General features: G+C 36.9%; 2 protein-coding genes across 4 annotated transcripts; both read right to left on the bottom strand.

The window, feature by feature from the left end:
* Positions 1-4305: 4305 nt before the first annotated feature.
* Positions 4306-13029, bottom strand: LOC132140854 (uncharacterized). 3 transcript variants are annotated; one of them, XM_059549887.1, is made up of 6 exons: positions 12824-13029; positions 9524-11430; positions 9069-9162; positions 6251-6300; positions 5992-6080; positions 4306-5135 (listed from the first exon to the last, which is right to left on the bottom strand). In XM_059549887.1, the coding sequence occupies exons 2-5, from the start codon at positions 11426-11428 to the stop codon at positions 6036-6038; spliced, it is 2094 nt and encodes a 697-aa protein (XP_059405870.1). In that variant the 5' UTR covers positions 11429-11430; positions 12824-13029; the 3' UTR covers positions 4306-5135; positions 5992-6035. The 3 variants fall into 3 exon arrangements, with proteins under 3 accessions (XP_059405870.1, XP_059405886.1, XP_059405877.1); XM_059549903.1 differs by having other exon boundaries at positions 4306-5139; positions 6006-6080; XM_059549894.1 differs by lacking the exon at positions 12824-13029 and adding an exon at positions 12678-12818.
* Positions 13030-14270: 1241 nt separating this feature from the next.
* On the bottom strand, positions 14271-24540 carry mfsd13al (major facilitator superfamily domain containing 13a-like). The gene is made up of 6 exons (XM_059549928.1): positions 24141-24540; positions 18497-19225; positions 17259-17413; positions 16010-16093; positions 15768-15911; positions 14271-15227 (listed from the first exon to the last, which is right to left on the bottom strand). The coding sequence occupies exons 1-6, from the start codon at positions 24285-24287 to the stop codon at positions 15086-15088; spliced, it is 1401 nt and encodes a 466-aa protein (XP_059405911.1). The 5' UTR covers positions 24288-24540; the 3' UTR covers positions 14271-15085.
* Positions 24541-24556: the final 16 nt, after the last annotated feature.

The raw sequence follows: 24556 nt of genomic DNA, 5'->3' as shown, positions 1-24556 counted from the left end.
TCTGTGAGACAGTTAAGCAGCTGACAGCTGCACAAACACTTACTACCACATAGTAAATATCTTATTCCTTTTTTTTTTTTAATTCCTTTTTTATTAACAGTTTCTGAAACTAGTTTCTGTTTCCCATTGCCCTGGAAACACAAAACTTCCTTCCCTACTTAGAAAAATTATTATGCCTAAGTGCATTGAATCTGCCATTTATGAACTACACTTCCCCGCCATGTTTGCACTGTTATACAGTAGGAGGCGCTATCACACATTTTCTGAAAGACTACAGAATCTCTGGATCAAAACAGGGTGAAGAAGAAGCAGAAACAAGTAACAGCATAGGTAAGCAGATGCACGTGTAAATTAGCACAATCAACAAGAATTAAACAGCATATAAATACAAACTTCCTAATGTTATGTTTTTCGAATGTGTGCACTCATAAAACCATATATCAGATGTTTAAACATATGGTTTAAAACGCATCATTTTAGCGGACATGGTAATCAAAACCAAACAGATGTTTTTTTGGCAGAATATCTGAGGTATGAGCTGTAAAGAAAAGGGAAAAGGGGGCGGGGAGAAGCAGCTCATTTGCATTTAAAGAGACATGCACGAAAACAGCATGCTTCTGCTTCCACTCAAAACAGGCATATTCAAAATGATATAATAAATGATCTGTGGGGGTATTTTGAGCTGAAACTTCACAGACACATTCTGGGGACACCTGAGATCTAAACTGAAACTTGTAAAAAGTACCATAACAGGTCTACTTTAAACTATAATTTTCATTTAATTGTAAATAACATACAAATAAGTATATGAAAACACTACATTCAATTTGCATTTAATTATAAATTATAATATTGCTATACACTTTTATGTACTTTTCCTCCCACACAGGATACCTCACAACAAAATGAAGATGACACTGAGGTATATTTCAGGACAAACGTATTGCTAGAAGGTTTACTCCTACAGTACTTCACTTATTAATAAGGTTAAGAAAAGATCCTTAACCACTGAAAGAGAGATGCAAGATGTGGATAATCCAGAAAACCTTCGGGCAGCACTGCAAGTTATGATAAAGACAGAAAACAAATTATACTGTTGGATTTCTGGGTGCTGAGATAATGTTAACGCCCAGAGCAAAGGGAAGCCGAGCAGAAAGCAAGCCAGCCATTAGCTGCAGGCATCAGCCATAAAGCAACGCCGGCATCTCTCTCTCGCTCTCTCATCTTCTCACGATTAATCTTTGAGATAAACAGGACAGATTAGTCAACACACAAGCAGATAGCACCAGTGCTGTACTTAAAAAAAAAAGTAAGGCCATCATAACCTTTCCACTCTATTAACCTGACATTTCAAGAGTTAGGAAATTACTGTTGCCATTTGCCACTTGTATGATTAGAAGGAAAATCTCTATTGGAACATTTTTTAGTCAATTTCCTACTTTTGGACGAGGAAATATGACTTTGTTGCAAAATTGTATGAAACCAAAAGGAGCTACTGTAATTGACCGTGAAAACAGAAAGACTGACCTTCTGAGATCTTTTTAAATGTACTATAGAAATGTGCAAGATTAGTTGACTATTAATTAATAAAAACGTAGCTGCTGCTATAGTCGACAAGTTTTTTACAAATAATACATTGCTTTAAAAAGAGGATGACTGAAGTGGAAAAGCATTTTTGCATTGCATTTTCTTTGCATTGCATCTCACTGGCTGTAGGCTGAGAAATGTCCACTTGGAAGATACGGGCAAAGTTTGAGAGCATTTACAGATTTAAAAGGAGATGAATGAAAGGGAACTGACTTTTTAAATGTTATCATTACATTACTTTGATGGAAAATTAACACAATTTAGATAATGTAATCTGAAATTATTTGACAGTTTAGATTGTCAGTTTGATTCATAATTAAAGTATTTCAAATGAGTTGCATATCCACACAATGCTTTTGATTGTCTTCTGAGGATTTCTTACTTTTAGACTAGTCATTTTAAACTAAAGTGAAATTAGTCGTAGCAAAAATCCCTAGGAAACATTGTCTGTTTTCCAAAAACCTGCACTGCAACTCCAGATCAACCCCAATTTGAATTTGTATTACTTTTAAAGGGGTCATATGAAGTTGCTAAAAATAACATTATTTTGTGTATTGGGTGAAGTGCAATGTGTTTATGTGGTTTATGGTTCAAAAAACAAATTTTCCACATACTGTATAGTATTGTTGCTCCTCTATGGCCCTTTTCTTTTTTTTTTACAAAGCTCATCATTCTGAAAAGTGAGGTGTGCTCTGATTGGTCAGCCATCCAGTGTATTGTGATGTCTGCATTTGTAGAGAAATAACAAAACAACAAGCCTAGTCTGCACTGCTCAAAACTCATGTTCAAATCGTCGGTGGCAAATTCTTTAAATATGTAAACGTACTTACAGACTTGCAATGTTGGAACTGCCCCACTTTATAGAAACAGAAACCGGCATTTTTGGCTACTCTCACAGGAAACAGTCTCCGTCCTCCATAAAATGTGCTGCACACATCGGAATATTTGGGTCGAACTGTTCTGAAACAGTGTTTCATAGTAGATACAACTTAACCACTGATTTCTAGTTGTGTCCTCTTTTGGAAAGCCAAACAATGTAGTTTACATAGCTTTCACATGAAACAGTGTCTCCCTAACATGGTGGTGGAATATCTCTCTGGATTTGGGAGATTAGTCTTTGCAACTTTACAGATCTTCTTTATGCACCAAGAGCTTGTAACACTCCAAAGAGAAAGGAAAAATTGAAATCGCATCATATGACCCATTTAAATAAATAGAAATTAAATGAAATATTTTTTACAGTTTTCCCCCCCTCCACTAAACTATTTAAAATTGATATTCTCGCTTTTTCTGCCATCTTGGATGGATTTTTTGCAAAGCAAAATAAGATTGTATTGTCCATGACAGATAGCGGCGATTCTGCCTTAATGATGTTATTTTATTGTTTTTAAATCATGCTATAGAATATTCAAATGTTCTCAGTAAAATCTGATCAAATCTAATTATCAGTTAATTCTTGGACAATCACAGAACAGAGATCATCTTCAGGAGCTTGATCGAGGCTCACATAATAAGTAATAGGCTCAGTCAGGTAGAGGTCTGAGCAACAGCAGCACTGTTATTGGATCAGTGAATTCACACACTGCTAAGAGACAAGCACATTATTTACACCACAAACACAGCGGATCAGCAGGGACCTTGGCAGCCTGGTACAGCTAGTGATCTGATTGGGTAATGAGGGGGATGAGTCATAAGATTTGACTAGAGGAAAAATAAGGACATTTTAGAGACTACTCAGACTTTGAATAACAGGATGTCAGTATCTAAACTTAAACTAAGGCCAGAATTATTATTACTATAGCTTTTTATTTTTTTTAAGGATTTGAAAAAATGTATAACCCCACTAAATGTGTAACTAAAGATTGAAACTCATCCACAACTAGAGACACATTAGACCAGGGACAGGCCATACTGAACTTTACACAAATGAAAATAGTGCTGGATAGATTTGGTGCATACTGTATAAAGATCCTAAAATTCACAATTCTTTACCTGTTTTATGGAGTTCATTTCCTGTCAAAAGCTAAATATGGCACTACTACCCTGATGAAGTATATTATTTTTCCAATTAGGCTAAATTCAAACTTTACTTTTTTGGGATTGACAACCGTACTTAAAGGTGTAAGTATCAAAAAAATAACGTAACCAATAATAATCCAGTAATGGCTCGAGTACTGTGGAGGACCGACAACATTTGAATTTACAAAAGTCCAGTGGAGGCAAAAGTTATTCTTCTGCTGTGGGAACATGGCCGTAGTGATTTGGACCAGAAACTAAAGTTAAGCAACCACACAGCAATACCATGGTAACATCCTTGCAGTTGAAGAGAATTGCAGTAAAAGCCACTCAAAACAATTTAGCAGCTGCTGCAGAATGCCCTATTAACCACACAGCATGTCCTCTCAGAAAACCTTATCAAATCGTGACACCGCTGCAATCACCCACCCACACACCTGTAGCATTGTGATGGTGTGTTTTCCCAGGAGTAAGTACCACTCACAACATAAACGTCTAGATTGCTTTATTCTGCTGCAGTGTGCACTCACTGCTCTTTAATATGAGATTCATTTAGCCATAACAGAGGCAAAGACCATCTTTAAAAAACGAATGCTCACACAAGTTTGTGTGCCATCTGAAGGTTGTTTAGCACCACCACCAGGACAAATGTGCATCGACAGATGCCAAAAGTGCCAAATAAAGCACGCTCACACAATCGAGTTTTAGGAATGTAGAATAAAAACATTTATTGAAAGAAACAGAACTCGAAACATCACAAGGCATCGGGTGAAATGGAAAATCCTACAGACGCTGTGACTCCTTGATTCCCAGGCCACGAGTTGCAACATATAACTGAAATCAGATTCATATTTAAAGCACCCTGTAGCGGTTACAAACATCAAATTATAATGTGCCTTTTTTAAATTATAAACACTCTCTGGCTGTTCATTGGCAAATAAATATACACCTATGCATTAAACATAAATAGAAATAAATATGTTCACATAATAGTGCATACTGTACCACTGGAGGAGACTAGTTCATTCAGCACTTCAGTTTTATGTAATAAAGACATCACTGTTACAGAATGGACAGTTGGTGTTACATATTAAATGAATAAGACACATAAGTGCACATAAAATGAAAATAAAGGAGAAAAATCAAGCACTTCTGCTCAATATGCTTGCACTGTCACTTCAAATGAAACGGGGCTCTTGTTTTTATCTCCTCTGTTGGTTAGATTGCTGTAACAACCTTTTAAAAGGTTTAACGGGATTCAGCCTGAAGCAGACGGGAGATATCTGGAATATTTGAAATGGAGATGTAAAAATCTGCAGCGGTTGAATTTCTCGGGTGTTCAGAGGAATGTGAAGAAAATCATCCAGCATTGTTCAGGGGTTAACAGGTACAAGGCAGCGGCTGTCTGCAGTGCATCCAATGGCGAACATTCAACTGCCTGAGAGCACATGTAAACACTCAATACGTGAAGTACTAATTCAAGAGGAATAATCTGTAAACACATTGGGGATCCACCCAACGTCTGTCGAAATCTACCTGCAGAGGAAGAGCAAAGAGAGAATAAACATCACTACACCATGAAACACTAGTATTTCATTAATGCTGAAAAACTGACACCAAACAAGAACAAGAGTCTGTCAGACTTGCATTAGAAGTGTTATTATATCTACAGTATGTTACGGTTTTCCAAACCTATTCCTGGATCGTATTTATGTAATACAGTTACCATAAATATCAAAATACTGTAATTTGTGGATTTTTATAAAAAAGGCAGAGCTAATTGTACCATGATCTATGAATACCTCTAATACATCAATTTAGCATTAGGAATTAATGAACTGAATGATATTAATGTAGTGTAATGCCATTAAAAACTATACAGACTTCATAATTAAATGTAAACAATAGTGGATTACATGTGAAAATGTATGTACATCTGATGTTTTAATGTAACTTTCCTCCTTTAAATACTTTGGCCAGTTCAAGAATAACTTATAATATTTATTTTAAACAGTTAAAAGAGCAGTTTAATGTCTATCCATGAATTGCTCATCTTGTGGAGTTTGATGCAGGAAAGTAAGAGTAAGAGTAATTAGTACAATGTAGTTACATTGTTACAAATATAATTAGTATATCTAGTAATGAAGTACTTTTTTATTCAGCAACCTACCCAACAAATTGAAAAATTTGCTTAACGTTCATGAAAATAATTTAAGTGAGACAGATCGTTATAATTACTACTCACAAATTCTCACAAAACCTGTCAAGAACATGCCCACATTTTTTTAAGCAAAATATAACTAACGTAATTAGTCTGATTTTGAGGTGAAAAAAATAAATAGCTCTAAAAAGCTAAATAAAATGTCTAAGGCTGGATAGGTGAGATACTTGCCATAAAATACCTTCAAAGACATATCAGCACCTCTCAAATGTCATCTGTTCTTCAACCTGCTAACGCTCATTCTGGATGTTTTATTCTGAGAAGACAGAAACACGAGTGATCATTACCAGCAGCGAGGATGATGCAAGACCAAGACAATAAGAATATGAGAAACCCCGTACTGAAATCTATTATGCTGCAAACTCATGTCATTTCAATAACTTAAACTCATTGTTTCTGAGAAACTCCAGCTAAATTAATAGCAACCTTGTGCTTCGGGCATCTTATGGTGAAGTTCTCCTCATTGAGCACACTGTCTGTGGAGAGAAAACAGCGAAGATAAGCACCTCGACAAGATTACCAAAAACAAGCATCAGTGCAACAAAACAGAGATGAGTAAAAACTCCAGAACAGTTAGAAATGAGAAACAAACCGATGCCTTACAGGGAGCTAAAATCTAAACAGGGCTTTCAACACTACGCTTAAACCAGGGTTATTGTCACTGTAAACCCCACTCTTAAACGCAGGTAAACGTATGAAACCCTGCTTCAGAGCACAGGAGCCCTGCCTTTTGTTTGTACAGTGTTAGAATCATGTGGTGTTCGAATGTTACAGCTAGATGCTTAGCAACAGAGAGCAAATTGTGCGCCTCGTATTCATGTGCTTTGGACAGTCACAGGAACAGCGTGTGTTGTATAACAGTCGTTTCATCTTTTGTGTGCGTGTTAAATGGTGGTCAAAAACACAAGAATTGGAATGAAGAAGAGATTGCTTTATTTTCACGTTTACAGTCCACTGAAAACTCCATTTAGGAAAGATAGTACGGTCTGTAATACTACGATGAGGTGCAATGCTAGAGCAATTCGCAAGCTCTCGATTCTCGATTTTTTTTTTATTGCATTGAGTGAATATAGTTAGTGAATACAAATGCTATTGATATTTAAAAAAAATAAACAGTAAACATCAGTTTACAAATGGTGAATTAATAAAAAGAAATCAAGAACCACGGGCCTGTATATTTTAAACCTATTCTTTTTTTTATAGTAATATATTCTGACGTTTCTTAACGTTAAACTAAACTTTTATTTTGACGGGTTGGCGTGATGAACTTTCAGCTGCTGTGTGTGATATGACGATAGTTTTCTCAAATGAAACGGTGAAATGCTAATGAAGTGAATCTCAGAGCAGCTGGAGGTGATATCAGTCTATTCACATCATCATAGAGAGACAGCAGAAGCTGAAAACACTGTGAACATCGTCCGTACCTTAGTATGTGTGCAAGTTAGTAAACAGTGCACCGCGCCATCCGCCATTCATTCACTGATTGTAAAAATCATGGCAGCTTATGCGTGATATCAAAAGCTTCTGCAGATTTATAGTATTACTATAGCATTTCACCTGAGCATTGTAAATCATGCATATAGCTTTGTTCTTGGTTCTCATTAACAGCATCTCCGCCATAATAAGTGCTGAATGAATAACAGACTTTCCGTCGTAAAATTGCACAAGGTAAATTTGAGGGTGACATCTAGTGGAGAGGAGTAATGATAAGATTCACTTTAAAAAGATTGCGTTTTAAATGTGTGCAGAAATAAATACCGGAAAAGATTGGTTTGCAGCTTTTGAAATCGAATTGTTGTCATTAAAAAAAAAAAAGATTAATCAAGGGAAAAAAAATTGCCTAACCCTATTCAAATTCATGACTCGGATTTTGTTTTGTTCTCTCTCTGCTTTCGTCACTAATCACGCAATGCCGATGTCCTACATCATCCGTCGGAACAGCTTCCACTTACAACAGTCAGATGAAGCAAAGCGTTTATTAGGTTTGAAATATGGTTATTATTCTTACATTTGCATGGATTCGCTACAAGTGGTCTTTATTCACCCCTCAGAGCCATGTGAGGCACATTTTATCACGGACGCACACACTTTATTTGACGTGCTTTGGACAAAATCAGCCACCCACTGCAATAACACTTGGAATAGCCAGGACAATTTTTTCAATAACTCCGATTAGATTCATCTGAAAAGAGAAAGTCATACACACCTAGGATGCCTCAAGGATGAGTAAATCACTGGCTAATTTTATTTTTTGGGTGAACTAACCCTTTAATTTCTTCCTGACTGAAGAAAGGAAGACATGCACATCTTGAATAACATGGATTAAATTTTCAGGTAATTTTTACTTCTGGAGTGAACTGTTTTTTTAACCCGGGTAAATTATGAGCAGAATGAAAGGTGAAGCTAGATAAACAGGGTTTACAATGATCAATGGTTAACTATTTCAAGTGTAAAAAAAAAAAGACTTCAAACAGTATCTCCCAACCCTGTTTCTATTTTTGGTTGTAAAAACAGATTGTTATGTGGCTTGATTTTGCAAACTGGCAATTTTTATCACAGTTTTAAGGTTTACTGCACTTTGTTATCCTTCTAGGTATTTATCTACAGCGGCCGATCAATCAGAAGTCTCAAACATCCTCAAAAAAAAAAAAATGCTTTCCCTTTGCAAAATAAAGAGGTAGGAAGGGACATCCAAATCCAAAGATCCTGTCACATCAAGTCTACTGAGATACCTTCAAACTGTACATTTTTGAAGGCAGCATAAATAGGTCACTGCCTATGATATCCTGCGTGTTCAGTTTCATGACAACTGAGCTAAAAATAAAATGCTGCCTGAAAGTTCTGATTAGTGGAAAGTTTTTGTGTCAATGTGTGATATGAATTTGTTTTTTGTTTTACTTTTGATGTCATATTTTGATAAAATTGTTTTTATCATAATTTAATATTCAACTAGGAATCACCAAAGCCATTATGCTGGCTCAAAAATCTGTCTGGAATCAATTTCAGGGGGTACCCTTTGTACCTCATTGACTGATAGGGCAGCAAGTCAATGAGCCAGCAGCCCAAGCCTTTGGACGCAGCCCTGAAATGCATTTATCATTCACTACTCCCTTTTTTTTTCAGAAGAACCATCAGTTCAGCCAAACTGACGCTGTAGTTTTGTACAATGTACATCGCATTATTTTTGGTGTCAGTCTGCATGGTCTCACGAGAGAGACAGTACAGGCAAACTTAAGACCATTACCTGACTGCAGGGCACAGGGAAAGTGGTACTTATTGGGGCAATCTTTGAAGAAACATCCCAAAGTGGCACCAACCATGTGACAGTACGAACACACCTGAAACAACCAAACACAGCAGCAGTTTACAGCTTCTGAAGATTCAAAGGCTGAGTAATTAGCTATATATAAATATTTATAAAACTATAATAGCCAGACAATATTTTTATATAAAATAAAGAGACAAAAATCTCACAGTATCTGTCAAGCACATGTCCAATCACATATTCAAGCAAAAACCAAAAAGAAACCTACGGAAAAGGATTAGGGCCAAGTGTGTTTGAGTGCAATTAAATAAAATAGAAAATATATGTATTTTAAGCTAATAAAGAAACAATGTCACAATGTAAAAAATAAAAAAATAAATGACCCAGAGATTTCTTCATAAGGTTCACCTCGACAGGGGAAGAAAAATACTTACTGTTTCTTGCGCAAGCCGGATGGCTTCCTCCAATCCGTAGAGTTTCCCTTTAACCAAAAAGATGCCTGCAGTCCAAACACTACAGTCCTCATGTATCCAGTATTCACTACACACTCCAGACACCTCAACGCTTTCTGAGCAGTTCTCCTTCCTCTGCCGTTTGACAGACTGGGATGCACCATCCTCCAAACTGTAGACCGAGTCCAAATCGCTGCAGTCAGGTTCCTGCTGTTGGGCAGGAGTACTGCTGTCAGATTTACAGATGGCCTTGGCACCACTGTTGTGGTACGGCCCATGCAAGTCCCCAAGGCCAGAAACATTGCCCACCCTTCCGCACAGACAACAGAAATGCTTGACCTGCAACTTGGCATCAGAGCTAACACGGCCCAGCTGTAGACAGGACGTCTTTGGGATGACCCCTGAGACAACCTGCTGAGACCCTTTCTTTGTCGAATAAACATCCTCTTCCCTAAAATTGATGATTGTGCAGGATGAGAACTTCATGTGAATGTACGGGGCGAAGCTGTCTGGCCTGGCGTCTTTCTTCTCTTCTTTGTGGTTTGCATATTTTAGTTTGATCTCCGGCTCTTCGGGGGAAAACATAGATGAAGGTCCAGATGATCTAGGTTTTCTTCGTCTTCTCTTTGCGGTGCTAGTTGCTGATTTGCCAGCAGGTGGCGCTCTCACCCGCTTAGCAGGTTTCTTGGGTTTGGGTATCGGTTTGGATATCGGTTTAGGTTTCGGTTTTGCCTGTTTCCTGCTCTTCGAGGGGGGTGTTTTCCGCGGACGGCTTGACATTGAAGACGAAGCCCCACTCTGTGGAGACTTGAAGACGCTTGTGTTTTCTGCATCTGAGGTAGATGGGAAGTTTTTGGGAAAAGCAGCATCTGTGTCTTGATCACTGTCTTCTGGAGATATGGGAATACAGACCGACTCCATCCACGACAGCAAGGACTTGGATTCAAAGCCAGCCCTGCCATCATGGGCTTCAAAAACAGGTTCATCCAGGGCATGGAAATTGTTCACAATTTTGGGAGAGCATTCCATTTTAACTTCTTGCTTTACAGAGGAATTTCTTTGCGTTCCATGATTTCTCTTATTAACTATAACGCTTTGAGTTCGGAAGCAGAAGTTCGGAGTCGTCTTGCATGGCACCTCAATGATGTCACTGTCATGGTCACTAGAGATGTATTCGATGGAGCATGGAGATGTTTTTTTAGCGGCAGAACATTCGGATGCGAGCGTCTCGATGGCAGTTTGCTCAACCACTGAGTCAGTGGAACGTAGTGTGTATGCAGCTGCACTGGTGTCCTGAGGTAAACCCGATGAGCCCTTAGTTTGAGACACGCCTGTGTCACTCAAGTATGTTTCACCACAACCGGTCAAAATGTCTTGTGGGTGTGTTTCTAATACACTGTGCACTATCCTACCTCCCAATGTGCTGTTTTCTAATACAGAATCTGCTTTTTTGTGACATTTTTTTGTTTGCGTCAACACATCGTCCATTTCAACACTGTAATCACTGTCATCTGTAAACACTTGGTCTGTGGGTGGGCACTGAGACAATGTCTGAGCCACAGATTGCAAGCCATTGATCAGTGGTAAAGGTATAGAATAGGGGCCCTGGGATGACGTACAACAAGTCCTTGTCCCATGATGCTTCAATCCTGGTTCTGTGTGATCTGGAGAACTCGGTTTGCTAGGCCGAGTGACGTAACGAGACTCAGATATGTTAATGCTCTTGCTCCCTGAGGTAATGCCACACCAGCTGGGCTTTTTCACCAGGTCCAAAGCCTCCATGGAGTTTGTGTTTAACGGACTCTGCCTGCAACCCACGGACAGATCCAGAGCTGAGGAATGAGACTCCTGAAGGTGCATGACATCAGCCTGGTTAAGAGGGTCCATAACTGAAAGAAATCAAGCAAATTTAGGTGACATTAACCTGGTCAATGTGGACTTTGAAGACTCTGGTAACTGTACTATTCTTATATTATTGAACCTGAGAGCTGCTTTCGAAACAGTAGATGACCGCATTCTGTTAAAAAGGTTTTCATTTTTAGGTTGACATTTGTGATACTGCATTAGACTAGTTTGCATCGTATCTTATGAAGGGTTATTTTGTGTGTGTGTGGAAATTTGTGAATTTTAATCAAGCTCATTTCCCATCACTTGTGGGGTACCCCATGGCTCTATTTTAAGTCCAATTTAATTATTAATGTATTTGCTCCCTCTTTTGATTCAGTGTCCCCTTTGCTGGCTTGTATTGAGGACATCAAGAACTGGATGGCAATAATTTATTTTGTTCAGCCCTTAACACCTTTAAAATAATTTAGCCCTACTCTGGGCCCCCCTCTGAAGAAAACATCCGGGAAAAGTAAAAAAAAAAAAAATGTATGTCCTAATGTTTTTTTTTTATGTTTTGGTTGTGCAGCATCTTGGTCAGCACACATTGCTTTTAAGGTGCTATATAAATAAACCTTACCTTGACTCTGTTGGTGAATTTTTTTTTTAAATGAACATAGTAGAGTAAAAAATATAAATACATTATAATGATGATGATGATATAGAATTATCCCATTTAGCTAATAATTTAATAAACTGATAAGTTTGGAATCTGCTGGGTATATTACAATATGTTAGTTAAGTACAAATTAACATAGCAAAAGGCAAAAAAAAAATTATAATATCATCAATTTATTATCATAAAATTAATTACATTACCTGCCCAATATGGTCTCTACTGAGTGTATTGCAATGTGTCAAATAAAGAAGAAATGAACATAAAAGTAATAATATTAATGATCATAATAAAAATAAAATAATTGCACTGCAAAATAAATTAATTATATTATAAATTATGCATCATGCTAATCACTGATTCATACTAAGTAGATAAATCACGGTTCTATAATTTCGTATAGAACTCAAAAGTGATCCGGACATGCTAGATGTACAGGTGTTCAATATTTAACCAGGAAGTAAACTCAAAATGAAGTGCTCCTTAACAAAATACAATCTCTTCTTAATGTGCTCCCCAAGTGTATCTGAAAGCAAACGCATCCTACAGACTGACACAGATTAACACACAAACCCAAAAGTGAAAAGCAAAGTAGTGCTGTATGGCCATATTAATAAATATGAGGCACAATGGTACCTGTTGACACTGTTTGAATCGGTTTTATGAGTTGTACTGCGCCACATTGTGATCGATCTCTTGATTGATACTGATGAAGTCCGAGGCTGACTCATTACCACAGCTAACGCTAACCAGGTGTCAATCTAACACTGCCAGACACTTACCACACAAATAACGCGTCCCTTTAATACCCAGAGTCACTGTGCATATTATCAGAGGCACGGCTATTTAATAAAATAATTTGGTCTAAAACACATGTGTATTAATGATATAAAAGAGTAAAACTGCTGGCGAAAGCTGAACAAGGCAGTTCTTCGGTTGAACTGCGTGAATCCGGCTGAACATGGCGACCGGAATACGAAACACAATAGAACTGTTTCAAAATAAAAGCGATAGTTCGGTAAAAACATAATCAATTTAAAATTTATTGTGTGTCTTGTGTCATCACTTGGCGTTCTCATCTCCATTAATATATAAGAGCATACGCTGGAATTTTTTTTTTTTTTTAATATATATATATATATATATAAACCGCCGTACAAAAGTTTGGGATAAGTAAGAGTTTGATGTTTGTTTGTTTTTTTTATGATAGTTTCTAAGGCTGTATGTATTTGATTTTGATTTTTTTTAATTAGTTTTTTTTTCTTCAGTATACTTTAAGATACAATTTATTCCTGTGAAGCAAAGCTGAATTTTCGAGTCTTCAGTGTTACATTCTCCTTCAGAAATTAGTTTTACAAGCTGATTTATAATCAATGTTGGAAACAGTTGTGCTGCCCAACAGTCTTTGGAACCAGTGATATTTCTTTTCATGATTCTTTGATAAATAAAAGATAAAAAACAACAGTGTTTATTCAAAATAAAATAGACATTTTGTTTTCCAATATTCAAAAGTTTGGTTTCAGTGATTCCTTTTTTTTTTTTTTGGTGAGAAAGTGATACTTTTATTCCGTGCGGATGTGTTAAATGGATAAAAAGTGATAGTAATGACTTACATCGTTAGAAAATATTTTTATTTTGAATAAAAGCTGTTCTTTAAACTTTCTATTCAACAAAGAAATCGAAGGAAAAAAGTACACTTAGGAACTATTTTAATGGTGAAAAGCGACGTGAAGAATGTATATTTCAACCCAAATCCACACTGATATAACTATAATGGTGCAGCTATGGCCTAATGGTTAGAGAGTTGGACTTGTAACCCGAAGGTCGCAGGTTCGAGTCTCAGTGCTAGCAGGAGTTGGGGGTGGTGAATGAACAGTGCTCTCTTCCACCCTCAATACCCATGACTGAAGTGCCCTTGAGTGAGACACTGAACACCCAGTTGCTCCCCTGGCGCTGGATGTAGCTGCTCACTGCTCTGGGTGTGTGTTCACGGTGTGTGCACTCGGATGGGTTAAATGCAGAGCACCAATTCCAAGTATGGGTAACCACACTTGGCAAATATCACGACTTTCACTTTCATAATCCTCGGTACTTTAATAAATTAGTTGATGAAAAAAATTCACAATTAGATTTTATTGCAATCTTTAATTGCATCCTTTGTTTCCTAATGCTCCTAATGCACATTTCAGATCTAATTATGAAATTATGACATGTCACACATTGTTTGAGCATGAGGTTAAGTTTATTGACGTATAAAAATAACAACAATCACTAAACCTTTCCCACAGACTAATCAACTGATAAATATATACAAAAATAATGTTCTGTGTGAATCAACAGGAAAGGCATGAATATGCACTCATCATCAAATTCACTTTAAAGTAATACAAAAAAAAAGAGAGAGAAATGATCATGTTTATTTTCTGGTAAGAACAAAACCTTTAGTTGATAGCTTACTCTGTCTTTAAAATTTTGATTTGGTCCTTTACAATTTGTAACCGCATTCACAAATCACAAAGCTTTCAAGAGAATGTGTCACTTATTACACGACTCTCTGAATTACTTGATTCTGATTGGTCAATTACAGCATTCCACTCCATGCTCCCTTTCCTCACACAAAATTAAACAATTTACACTCAAACTTATTTTACACACATTTTTTTATTTATTTAAGTAGAGTGGAATTAGTGGGATCATGTTCTCTCACGACAAACCTCTTTAGGGTGATACAACACCCCTCAACTTCACTTTACTGTTTAGGTTTGTTTTTTAAAAAGGACTGGCTGACTATATATTTCCTTTACATACATGGCATTTTCCAACATTTCAGATAATGGATCTGATTTCCGATGATCAGATTTGTGTGGTACAGTACATACAGACAACCAACAACCACCAAAGAAACAAACCTGCTTTACAGTACAAAGAGATTCATCTAGAATTCCCTTTCTCACTACGTTACAGTGTGTAGCTTGACAAAAATTTTTATCTAAATCTAAAGTGCTGCAAGTGAGCGCATACAAATGAAATAAAATGAGCCGAATTCACCCATCAATGTACTTTGAGTCCATTGTGTGGGTCTCTCGTATGGAGAAAGGCCTCCACGCGAGCACCTGCAGAGCTGTGACACACAACGGCACCACACACACCAGGTAGAACATGGCACTGTGAAGGGACTGAAGAGCACTAGGAAAACAAAAAGTCAGACAATATTTCCTTCAATGCAATGGACCTTTACCACCACTAGAGGATGACAGACCTTTGACTGCTTCGATGAATGTTATGTAGCTTTATGAGAGTGTGCATGATTAAAAAAAGCTGAAATAAATGATCCAAAACACACTTTTAAATAGATATAAAATCAGAATTGTGAGATATAAAGTCAGAATTGCAAGACAAAGTAAGAATTGTGAGATATAAAGTCAGAATTGTGAGTTATAAAGTCAGAATTGTGAGATATAAATTCAGAATTGTGAGATATAAAGTCAGAATTGTGAGATATACATTCAGAATTGTGAGATATAAATTCAGAATTGTGAGATATAAAGTCAGAATTGTAAGAATCAACAAAATTGTGAGTTTGTATCATGCAATTATGAGGAAAAAAGTCAGAATTGTGAGATAAGAAGTCCCAATTCCCTTTATATTTTTAATTCAGTTGCGGAAACAGGCTACCATTGTTATGCTTTAACAAACAGTATTGGGATATTTGATAGGTGATGTTACCTTGGATCTGCAACCTTCCCAACATCTTTTATTTCTGCATAACCATATTGGTTTAGAACTGCCACGACCAGCATAGGAGCCAAAGACTGTGCCGGCTTTGTGAAAAGAGCATTGGTCCCAAAAACCATAGACGAGAGAGGAGAGCTGGAGACATTAAAAAAAGTCATTTTTCAAAATCACTTCATAAAAAAAAAAACTTTATTACACTGTATTTATATATCTTTAAGCAATGGCGCAAATACCTGCGTTTGTATTTCTGCAGGTCAGAGTCAATGATGTCAGCTAGAGGCAAATTGAAGAGACTGAAGGCCGCCTGAACTAAGACCCTAAATCACCATCAGAAGGCAAAACATCCAGAGACAAGGTTAGCTGACATTCATAATGTATTTTTTTCTGAACATTTTTTGACATTTAGTAGTTACTTTGTCATATGCAAAGTTTTTTCTTCTTCTTCTGTCTAAGGTCATTATACTATTTATGGTCATTTTTTACCCACTACCAGAAAAAAAAAAAAAACGACCCATTTACAGTAAGTAAAAAAAAAACAGCATTAATAATTTAACTGATTCAAAATGCATTTTATGGAAATGTGGAAAAGTAACATTTTTCAGAAATTGTATATTTCTAATATAACATATATATATAGTTTTATATAAAATTATATTACTGTTTACTACTACGCATTATTATATTATGGCTTTAAAAATTTTAATTATTAATGTAATTTTAGTGAAAAACATGTGGAAAGTTCAATAAATAACTAATTCATATTTGATCATTAAAATATAATTTCTTTCATTAAACATTACAAATTTACATTCGCTATTTGGTGGATGGGAAAAAGGTCCTCATTTTTAAACCACTTAAGTAAATGCAAGAAAATATCTGAAATTAACTGAATGATGTCAAAAGTTTATTTATTTTTTTTCACATCACCCAGCCCTATTCAAAAATTGAAGTCCAGTTAGTATAAAAAATGCTTTATACTCTAATTAGTCAAAAACATAATCTGGCCTACATTTTTAAACTTCTATTCACTGGTAAACACTGACTGTAACAACTAAATACAACTATTGTTCAAATGTTTGTGGTCTGTAAACTTGATTAGATATAAAATAATACTTTCAACAAAAATTCCTTTTTTTTTTAAGTGACAGTAAATGTAAAAAATATTTATATTACAACAACTATGTCATTTTTCAATTGTATGTAATAATATTTTGAAATACTGCTGTTTTTAGTGTTTTAAAGTCATATAAATGCAACCTCGTTAAGCAGGCTGTCAAAAACATTTTAAAAAATCTTACCGACCACAAAAGTTTGAACAGTAGTGTAAATCTCTAAATGCGGAAACTTCACCACTGTAGATACTACAGACGTTACATAGTCTTTCTCTCGCTGGAAGCACATATCTTGTTCTATCTTAACATATTAATTCCTTTATCCCAATGGAGGGCAAAAGGAACAGCAGTGTGCTGTGTAATTACTCACATGTTGGAAGTGAGGAACAATGCAAGGAAATAGTAGTTGCCTGGACCCAGGAGTAACATGAGCACAGCAGCTCCGGCCTCAACGTAGAAGGTGATTAGAATGAGTCTGTAGTAGCCAAACTTCTGGAGCAGATTCTGGCTGCACAAAACCAACATCTGTAGAAGAAAAGATAGTTTAAGATATTAAAGTGTTAGTTACTGTTATTTATTTGGCTCTTGGTAATGATACAAGGCATAACATTATTTTATACTTAAAACAGGGGTTTATTATATTCCACCAAAGTATGAATGACAATATTAGTAAAACTTGCCACAACTAGTGTCAGGGAAGGCTACTTTTAAAAGTTCTGCATTACAATACTGGGTTACTCCATAAATAGTAACTTGTAAATAATTACGTTACTTAGTTACTGTTAATAAAAAGTGATGTGTTACTTTACTTTTGGGTTACGTTCTCTAACCTGGGATGGGCTTGCTAACAAAAAAGAAATCAATAAAAATAAAAGTGTTTGCACACATTAAAAAATAAATATGTCCTCACGTTGTGTCAATCATGTTAACACTGCCTCACACATTTTCATCCAAAAAACTGCACTTAACGCATTGCTGTGTTGTAATGCACAGGGTTACAGGTTATTTTTATTACAAAAACGCACCAATTCACTACAGGAGGCCTTTTATTCACCCCTCAGAGGCATGTGAGGCACTTTTTATTATGGATGGGTGCACTTTATTTCACTTTTTTTTTATTTAAGAAACAACAACACCCGCTGGCTGCCATTAAATAGCTTGGAAGATCAAATTAAAGGTTTTATATCACTCTGATTGAATTCATCTGAAAGACGGAAGTCATATACACCTAGGATGGCTTGAGGGTGAGTAAATAATCATTTTCATTTTTGGGTGGACTATCCCTTGAATCAGTTTTTGAGCAAGTGAAGTGAGATGAGTAAATGTGTTTTATGTCTATAACTACAGTAACAATATGTTCACACAGCGCAAACAATGCTTTTATACATACTCCTGATTTCTCTCAATCCGTAATTGGAAAACAAAATAATTTGTGCTAGTTAAAGTAACTAGACTTCTAACTTTATAGACTGTTGTGTGTGCTGTGTGAACATGATTTTACTGTAGTTCCAGACTTATAAAATAGTTATTTGAAAAAAGTAATCTGATTACATAACTCGAGTTACTTGTAATGCGTTACCCCCAAAACTGACTACAACTATGATGCACCTGAGGACAGATGAATCCAGCTCCATACATGAAGCTCTTAGCAAGCGATGGCAGGACATCCTGAGGAATGAGGTGCTCTGCAAAAATCATGGTGAAGTTATTGCAGAACGCCACCATGAACACCTGGAAAAAGTTCATGATGACGAACAGCTGGAAGTCTCTATTGGTAATGATCTGCCAGGTCATGGACATCACGGATGACAGCGAGAGCGGCGGCTTCTGTGGACTCTCCGAATCTTCTTCAGAGGCTTTACTGTCAAACCGACTCTCGCTGTTGAAGCCCGTGTACAGCATGCAAACACAGGCCAATATAGCCACAACCACGCTGAAGCCCTGAAAGGCAGCAAAGTCGTCCATGTTTCCGGAGACGAGACCACAGAACAGCACACTAGAGGAGCCCACCAGAGACGCCACCTGGCTGTATTTAATCAGCCTCAGTCTGTTCTGATGGTGACCGGAGATTTCTGCGAAGAGGGCGCACTGGGCCAACAGCACGAATGTGAGCATCCCATCAAAAGCACAGAGAGTCACCATGAGGTGGACGCCGCTCAGCCAGTCATCCGGCTCGTACGTCCTCCACGGGAACCATGCCAGCAGGAAAGACAGACAGTACAGCGGGGCTCCGTATAAAATGGAGAGCCTCCTCCGTGAGCAACACCCCATACGAGAGTTGTCTTGCAAATATCCAAACAAGGGGTCATTCAGTGCATTCCAGATCATAAAGACAACCTGCGGAAACATAACTGTGGGATCTTTAAAGGTCCAAATAATATTTTAAATAAGCAGATTTATATAAAGTGTATAATAGCAGGATATAAATAAACTTAAGACGCCAGGAACACATAATATGATCAATGCTTTAACATGTACAGTCATGGCCAAAAATATTGGCACCCTTGATTAATATGATCAAAGAAGACTGTGAACCCCCCCCCCCCCCCCAAAAAAAAACCTTTAATTCATAATGATACCCCCCCCCTTTTAATTTCTCATCATCCAATGAAAATCATCCAAAATTGTAAATTCTACTTCTTGTTACAAGTATGGAAGAACCATCACTTCTACCACAAACGACTGCTTTTTAAGTTATCTTCCTGATGTATCCAAATTCCTTAGCATATCCAAAACCTCAGAACAACTTGATGATGTAACAGAAACTATGGACTCTCTCTTTTCTAGCACTTTAACTAAAGTTGTTCCTTTACGCTTAAGGAAGGTTAAGGAAAACAGTTTGACACCATGGTATAATGAGCATACTCGCACCCTAAAGAGAGCAGCCCGAAAAATGGAGCGCAGCTGGAGGAAAACAAAACTAGAGGTATTTCGTATTGCTTGGCGGGAAAGTAACATATCCTACAGAAAAGCATTAAAAACTGCTAGATCCGATTACTTTTCTTCTCTTTTAGAAGAAAACAAACATAACCCCAGGTATTTATTCAATACAGTGGCTAAATTAACGAAAAATAAAGCCTCAACAAGTGTTGACATTTCCCAACACCACAGCAGTAATGACTTTATGAACTACTTTACTTCTAAAATCGATACTATTAGAGATAAAATTGCAACCATTCAGCTGTCAGCTACAGTATCACATCAGACAGTGCACTATAGACCCCCTGAGGAACAGTTCCACTCATTCTCTACCATAGGAGAGGAAGAATTGTATAAACTTGTTAAATCATCTAAACCAACAACATGTATGTTAGACCCTATACCATCTAAGCTCCTGAAAGAGGTGCTTCCAGAAGTCATAGATCCTCTTCTGACTATTATTAATTCCTCATTGTCATTAGGACATGTCCCCAAAACCTTCAAACTGGCTGTTATTAAGCCTCTCATCAAAAAACCACAACTGGACCCCAAAGAACTAGTTAATTATAGACCAATCTCGAATCTCACTTTTCTGTCCAAGATACTAGAAAAGGTGGTATCCACACAATTATATTCCTTCTTAGAGAAAAATGGTATATGTGAGGATTTCCAGTCAGGATTTAGACCGTATCATAGTACTGAGACTGCTCTTCTTAGAGTTACAAATGATCTGCTCTTATCATCTGATCGTGGGTGTATCTCTCTATTAGTTTTATTGGATCTTAGTGCTGCGTTTGACACAATTGACCACAACATTCTTTTGCATAGACTTGAATACTTTGTTGGCATCAGTGGAAGTGCATTAGCATGGTTTAAATCGTACTTATATGACCGCCATCAGTTCGTAGCAGTGAATGAAGATGTATCCTATCGATCACAAGTGCAGTATGGAGTACCTCAAGGCTCAGTACTAGGGCCGCTACTCTTCACGCTTTATATGTTACCCTTGGGAGATATCATCAGGAAACATGGTGTTAGCCTTCACTGTTATGCTGATGATACTCAGCTCTATATTTCTTCGCAGCCCGGTGAAACACACCAATTTGAAAAACTAATGGATTGCATAGTCGATATAAAAAACTGGATGACGAGTAATTTATTTCTGCTAAATTCTGAAAAAACAGAGGTGTTAATTATAGGACCTAAAAACTCTGCTTGTAATAACCTAGAACACTGTCTAAGACTTGATGGTTGCTCTGTCAATTCTTCGTCATCAGTTAGGAACCTAGGTGTGCTATTTGATCGCAATCTTTCCTTAGAAAGCCACGTTTCTAGCATTTGTAAAACTGCATTTTTCCATCTCAAAAATATATCTAAATTACAGCCTATGCTCTCAATGTCAAATGCAGAAATGTTAATCCATGCATTTATGACCTCAAGGTTAGATTATTGTAATGCTTTATTGGGTGGTTGTTCTGCACGCTTAGTAAACAAACTACAGCTAGTCCAAAATGCAGCAGCAAGAGTTCTTACTAGAACCAGGAAGTATGACCATATTAGCCCGGTCCTGTCAACACTGCACTGGCTCCCTATCAAGCATCGCATAGAGTTTAAAATATTGCTTATTACTTATAAAGCCCTGAATGGTTTAGCACCTCAGTATTTGAATGAGCTCCTTTTACATTATAATCCTCTACGTCCGCTACGTTCTCAAAACTCAGGCAATTTGGTAATACCTAGAATATCAAAATCAACTGCAGGCGGCAGATCCTTTTCCTATTTGGCGCCCAAACTCTGGAATAACCTACCTAACATTGTTCGGGAGGCAGACACACTCTTGCAGTTTAAATCTAGATTAAAGACCCATCTCTTTAACCTGGCATACACATAACATACTAATATGCTTTTATTATCCAAATCCGTTAAAGGATTTTTAGGCTGCATTAATTAGGTAAACCGGAACCGGAAACACTTCCCATAACAACCTATGTACTTGCTACATCATTAGAAGAATGGCATCTACACTAATATTTGTCTGTTTCTCTCTTGTTCCGAGGTCACCGTGGCCACCTAGAAAGGACCTCTACATCCCTGAAAGCCAGCGGACACCAGGACAACTAGAGCCCCAGATACAGATCCCCTGTAAAGACCTTGTCTCAGAGGAGCACCAGGACAAGACCACAGGAAACAGATGATTCTTCTGCACAATCTGACTTTGCTGCAGCCTGGAATTGAACTACTGGTTTCTTCTGGTCAGAGGAGAACTGGCCCCCCAACTGAGCCTGGTTTCTCCCAAGGTTTTTTTCTCCATTCTGTCACCGATGGAGTTTCGGTTCCTTGCCGCTGTAGCCTCTGGCTTGCTTAGGTGGGGACACTTCATCTACAGCGATATCGTTGACTTGATTGCAAATAAATGCACAGACACTATTTAACTGAACAGAGATGACATAACTGAATCCAATGATGAACTGCCTTTAACTATCATTTTTGCATTATTGACACTGTTTTCCTAATGAATGTTGTTCAGTTGCTTTGACGCAATGTATTTTGTTTAAAGCGCTATATAAATAAAGGTGACATTGACATTGAAAGGATAATTGTTTGTGGGGTTTTTTTTAAACATTAAAAGGATTAACAATGCAGATGCATATTCACAGCCGCCTTTGATCATATTTACCAAGAGTGCCAATATTTTTGGCCACGACTGTATGACTTCTACAGAACACAAAAGAAGATATTTTGAAGAAAACCGGTAACAAAACAGTTTTGGCTACTAATAACTTTACATTGTTTGGACAAAAAACGACAAATAAACCAAAAAAGACTGGTAACACTTTACTTTGATAGTCACATTTAGATTACTTTCTTTAAACTTTCTTTAAAGTTGAAGGACCCTTAGATCTTCAGGTGCAAATTATGTGTGTTTTGTTTTAATTTCCATGTTTTTTTCATTAATTTATAATAAATTATTTACAAAATTATATTATCATCATTGGTCATTCACAATTTATTGAATTATGAAAAGTTGATAGTTTGTAATGTTTGTAATGCTATTTGTAGAGGAAACCAATAGAATTGTCTACGATGTTTCTATAGTTTTTTTCATCAGGGTGTTAACATGTAGTTTCAAAGTTACTTATAGTTAGTAGTATTATCAAAAATTTCTCAGAATATCTTTGTGTGTGTGTGTGTGTGTGTGTGTGTGTGTGTGTGTGTGTGTTTGTGTGTGTGTGTTTGTGTGTGTGTGTGTGTGTTCCACAGAAGAAAACAAACCACACAGGGTTGAAACAAATGATGGTTTGTAGCAAAATGTTCTATTTTGGGTAACTACTGTATCCCTTTAAAAACCTGAAAGTTAGTGTTGAAGAGCTGTTTTAAACCACAAAAATGCCTGTTTTAGCCTGTTTGTTAGCCTGTGGAACCTGTTCCTTCTTTGATTTCCTATATAGGGGTCTTCAGATGGTCTTTCGGCCCAGTCAAGCAGGTTTGTTTTGATGGTTTTAGAGAGGTTTAGGGCGTTTGTAAGGTGGAAGCTGAAAGACCAAACATTATCTTGGCCAGGCTGAAAGAACAGCTAAACTAGTTTAATCTAATTAAACCTGGTTAACTGGGTTTGCTTTTAATATAGTATAACTTGAATTTTTATTTATCCAAAATAGTACATGTTTATAATGTTCACAGAAAATATTCCTGATGGATGACCAATTGTATATGCAATTACGGGAAATAAGCTGAATTCAAACATTTTTTAACATGATTTTTCACAAATGTTTAAAAACAGAAACAATTACTTATTGACCTGCAAGGTTGTTATCGCTTATGAAGCTGGCAATATGACAGTATTTGTTGATGTTGTCAATACTAGCAGATGCCTTGATTATGGCATGCTGGCCACACAACAGTGTTGATATTAAGAACTTATGTTATTGCTTTGCTGTAATAAGGTCAAAACATATTAATATATAAATGGATTTGTTTCATCAATTGTGAAACAATATCAGCAATTTTATCAAATCTTCAATACTGAAACAGTCTCAGATCTCATCACTCTACTGTCCTCTCTTCAACGACAGTCCAGCCAAACATGTCAAAAATCCGCATGCGCAGAATGACTGACAGGCAGATATATTTTCTGATTGGCTGAAAAGTGCAGGCCTCTCCTACGACTCTGTATCGCTTTTTAAAGAGTCTAGCGCTTGTTCGTGTCATTTCTAATGCTTTACTAAATATATGTGGTACTAAAAATTAAAAATAGTTAACATCAACGTTAGTCAAACACATTTACTCCCTATGGTAGTTCAGATTAACAAGTTAAAATCCTACAAAAACTCACCTGTGACTGGTGGAAGGCTGTCTCTGATATTTGGTACTTATTTAAGAATAGCTTTACATAGTAGAAACTAAAAATGCTGTTCATCATGCCAGCACCAAGCGTTGTCATGGAGTAAGCCAACGCAGCTGGGTGAGCAAAGTGCCTCATGATGTTAATCGGATGTTTGATTGATGGAAGTTAAAGTTTGTCCACAAAGCACAAGCAACATTCAATATGAAACTTAACACTATAATAAAACCCAAGCAATCGCGGCGAAATAGTTAACTACCCGGATCCTCTAAGACAATGTTTCCAGAAAATAAACGCTTTAAGTAAAACACTTAAGTTTTAAGTATAACCACAACTGAGCTCATTCTACTTCAAAACAGTGCAGTGCGCCACTTCCTGGTATTCAAAAGTAGGCGTGGTTTGTGCGC

This window comes from Carassius carassius, chromosome 1 (genome assembly GCF_963082965.1).
Source record: "Carassius carassius chromosome 1, fCarCar2.1, whole genome shotgun sequence".
NCBI lineage: Eukaryota > Metazoa > Chordata > Actinopteri > Cypriniformes > Cyprinidae > Carassius > Carassius carassius.
The sequence above is the reverse complement of the archived record's forward strand: the minus strand, read 5'-3'. Positions and strand labels throughout refer to the sequence as shown.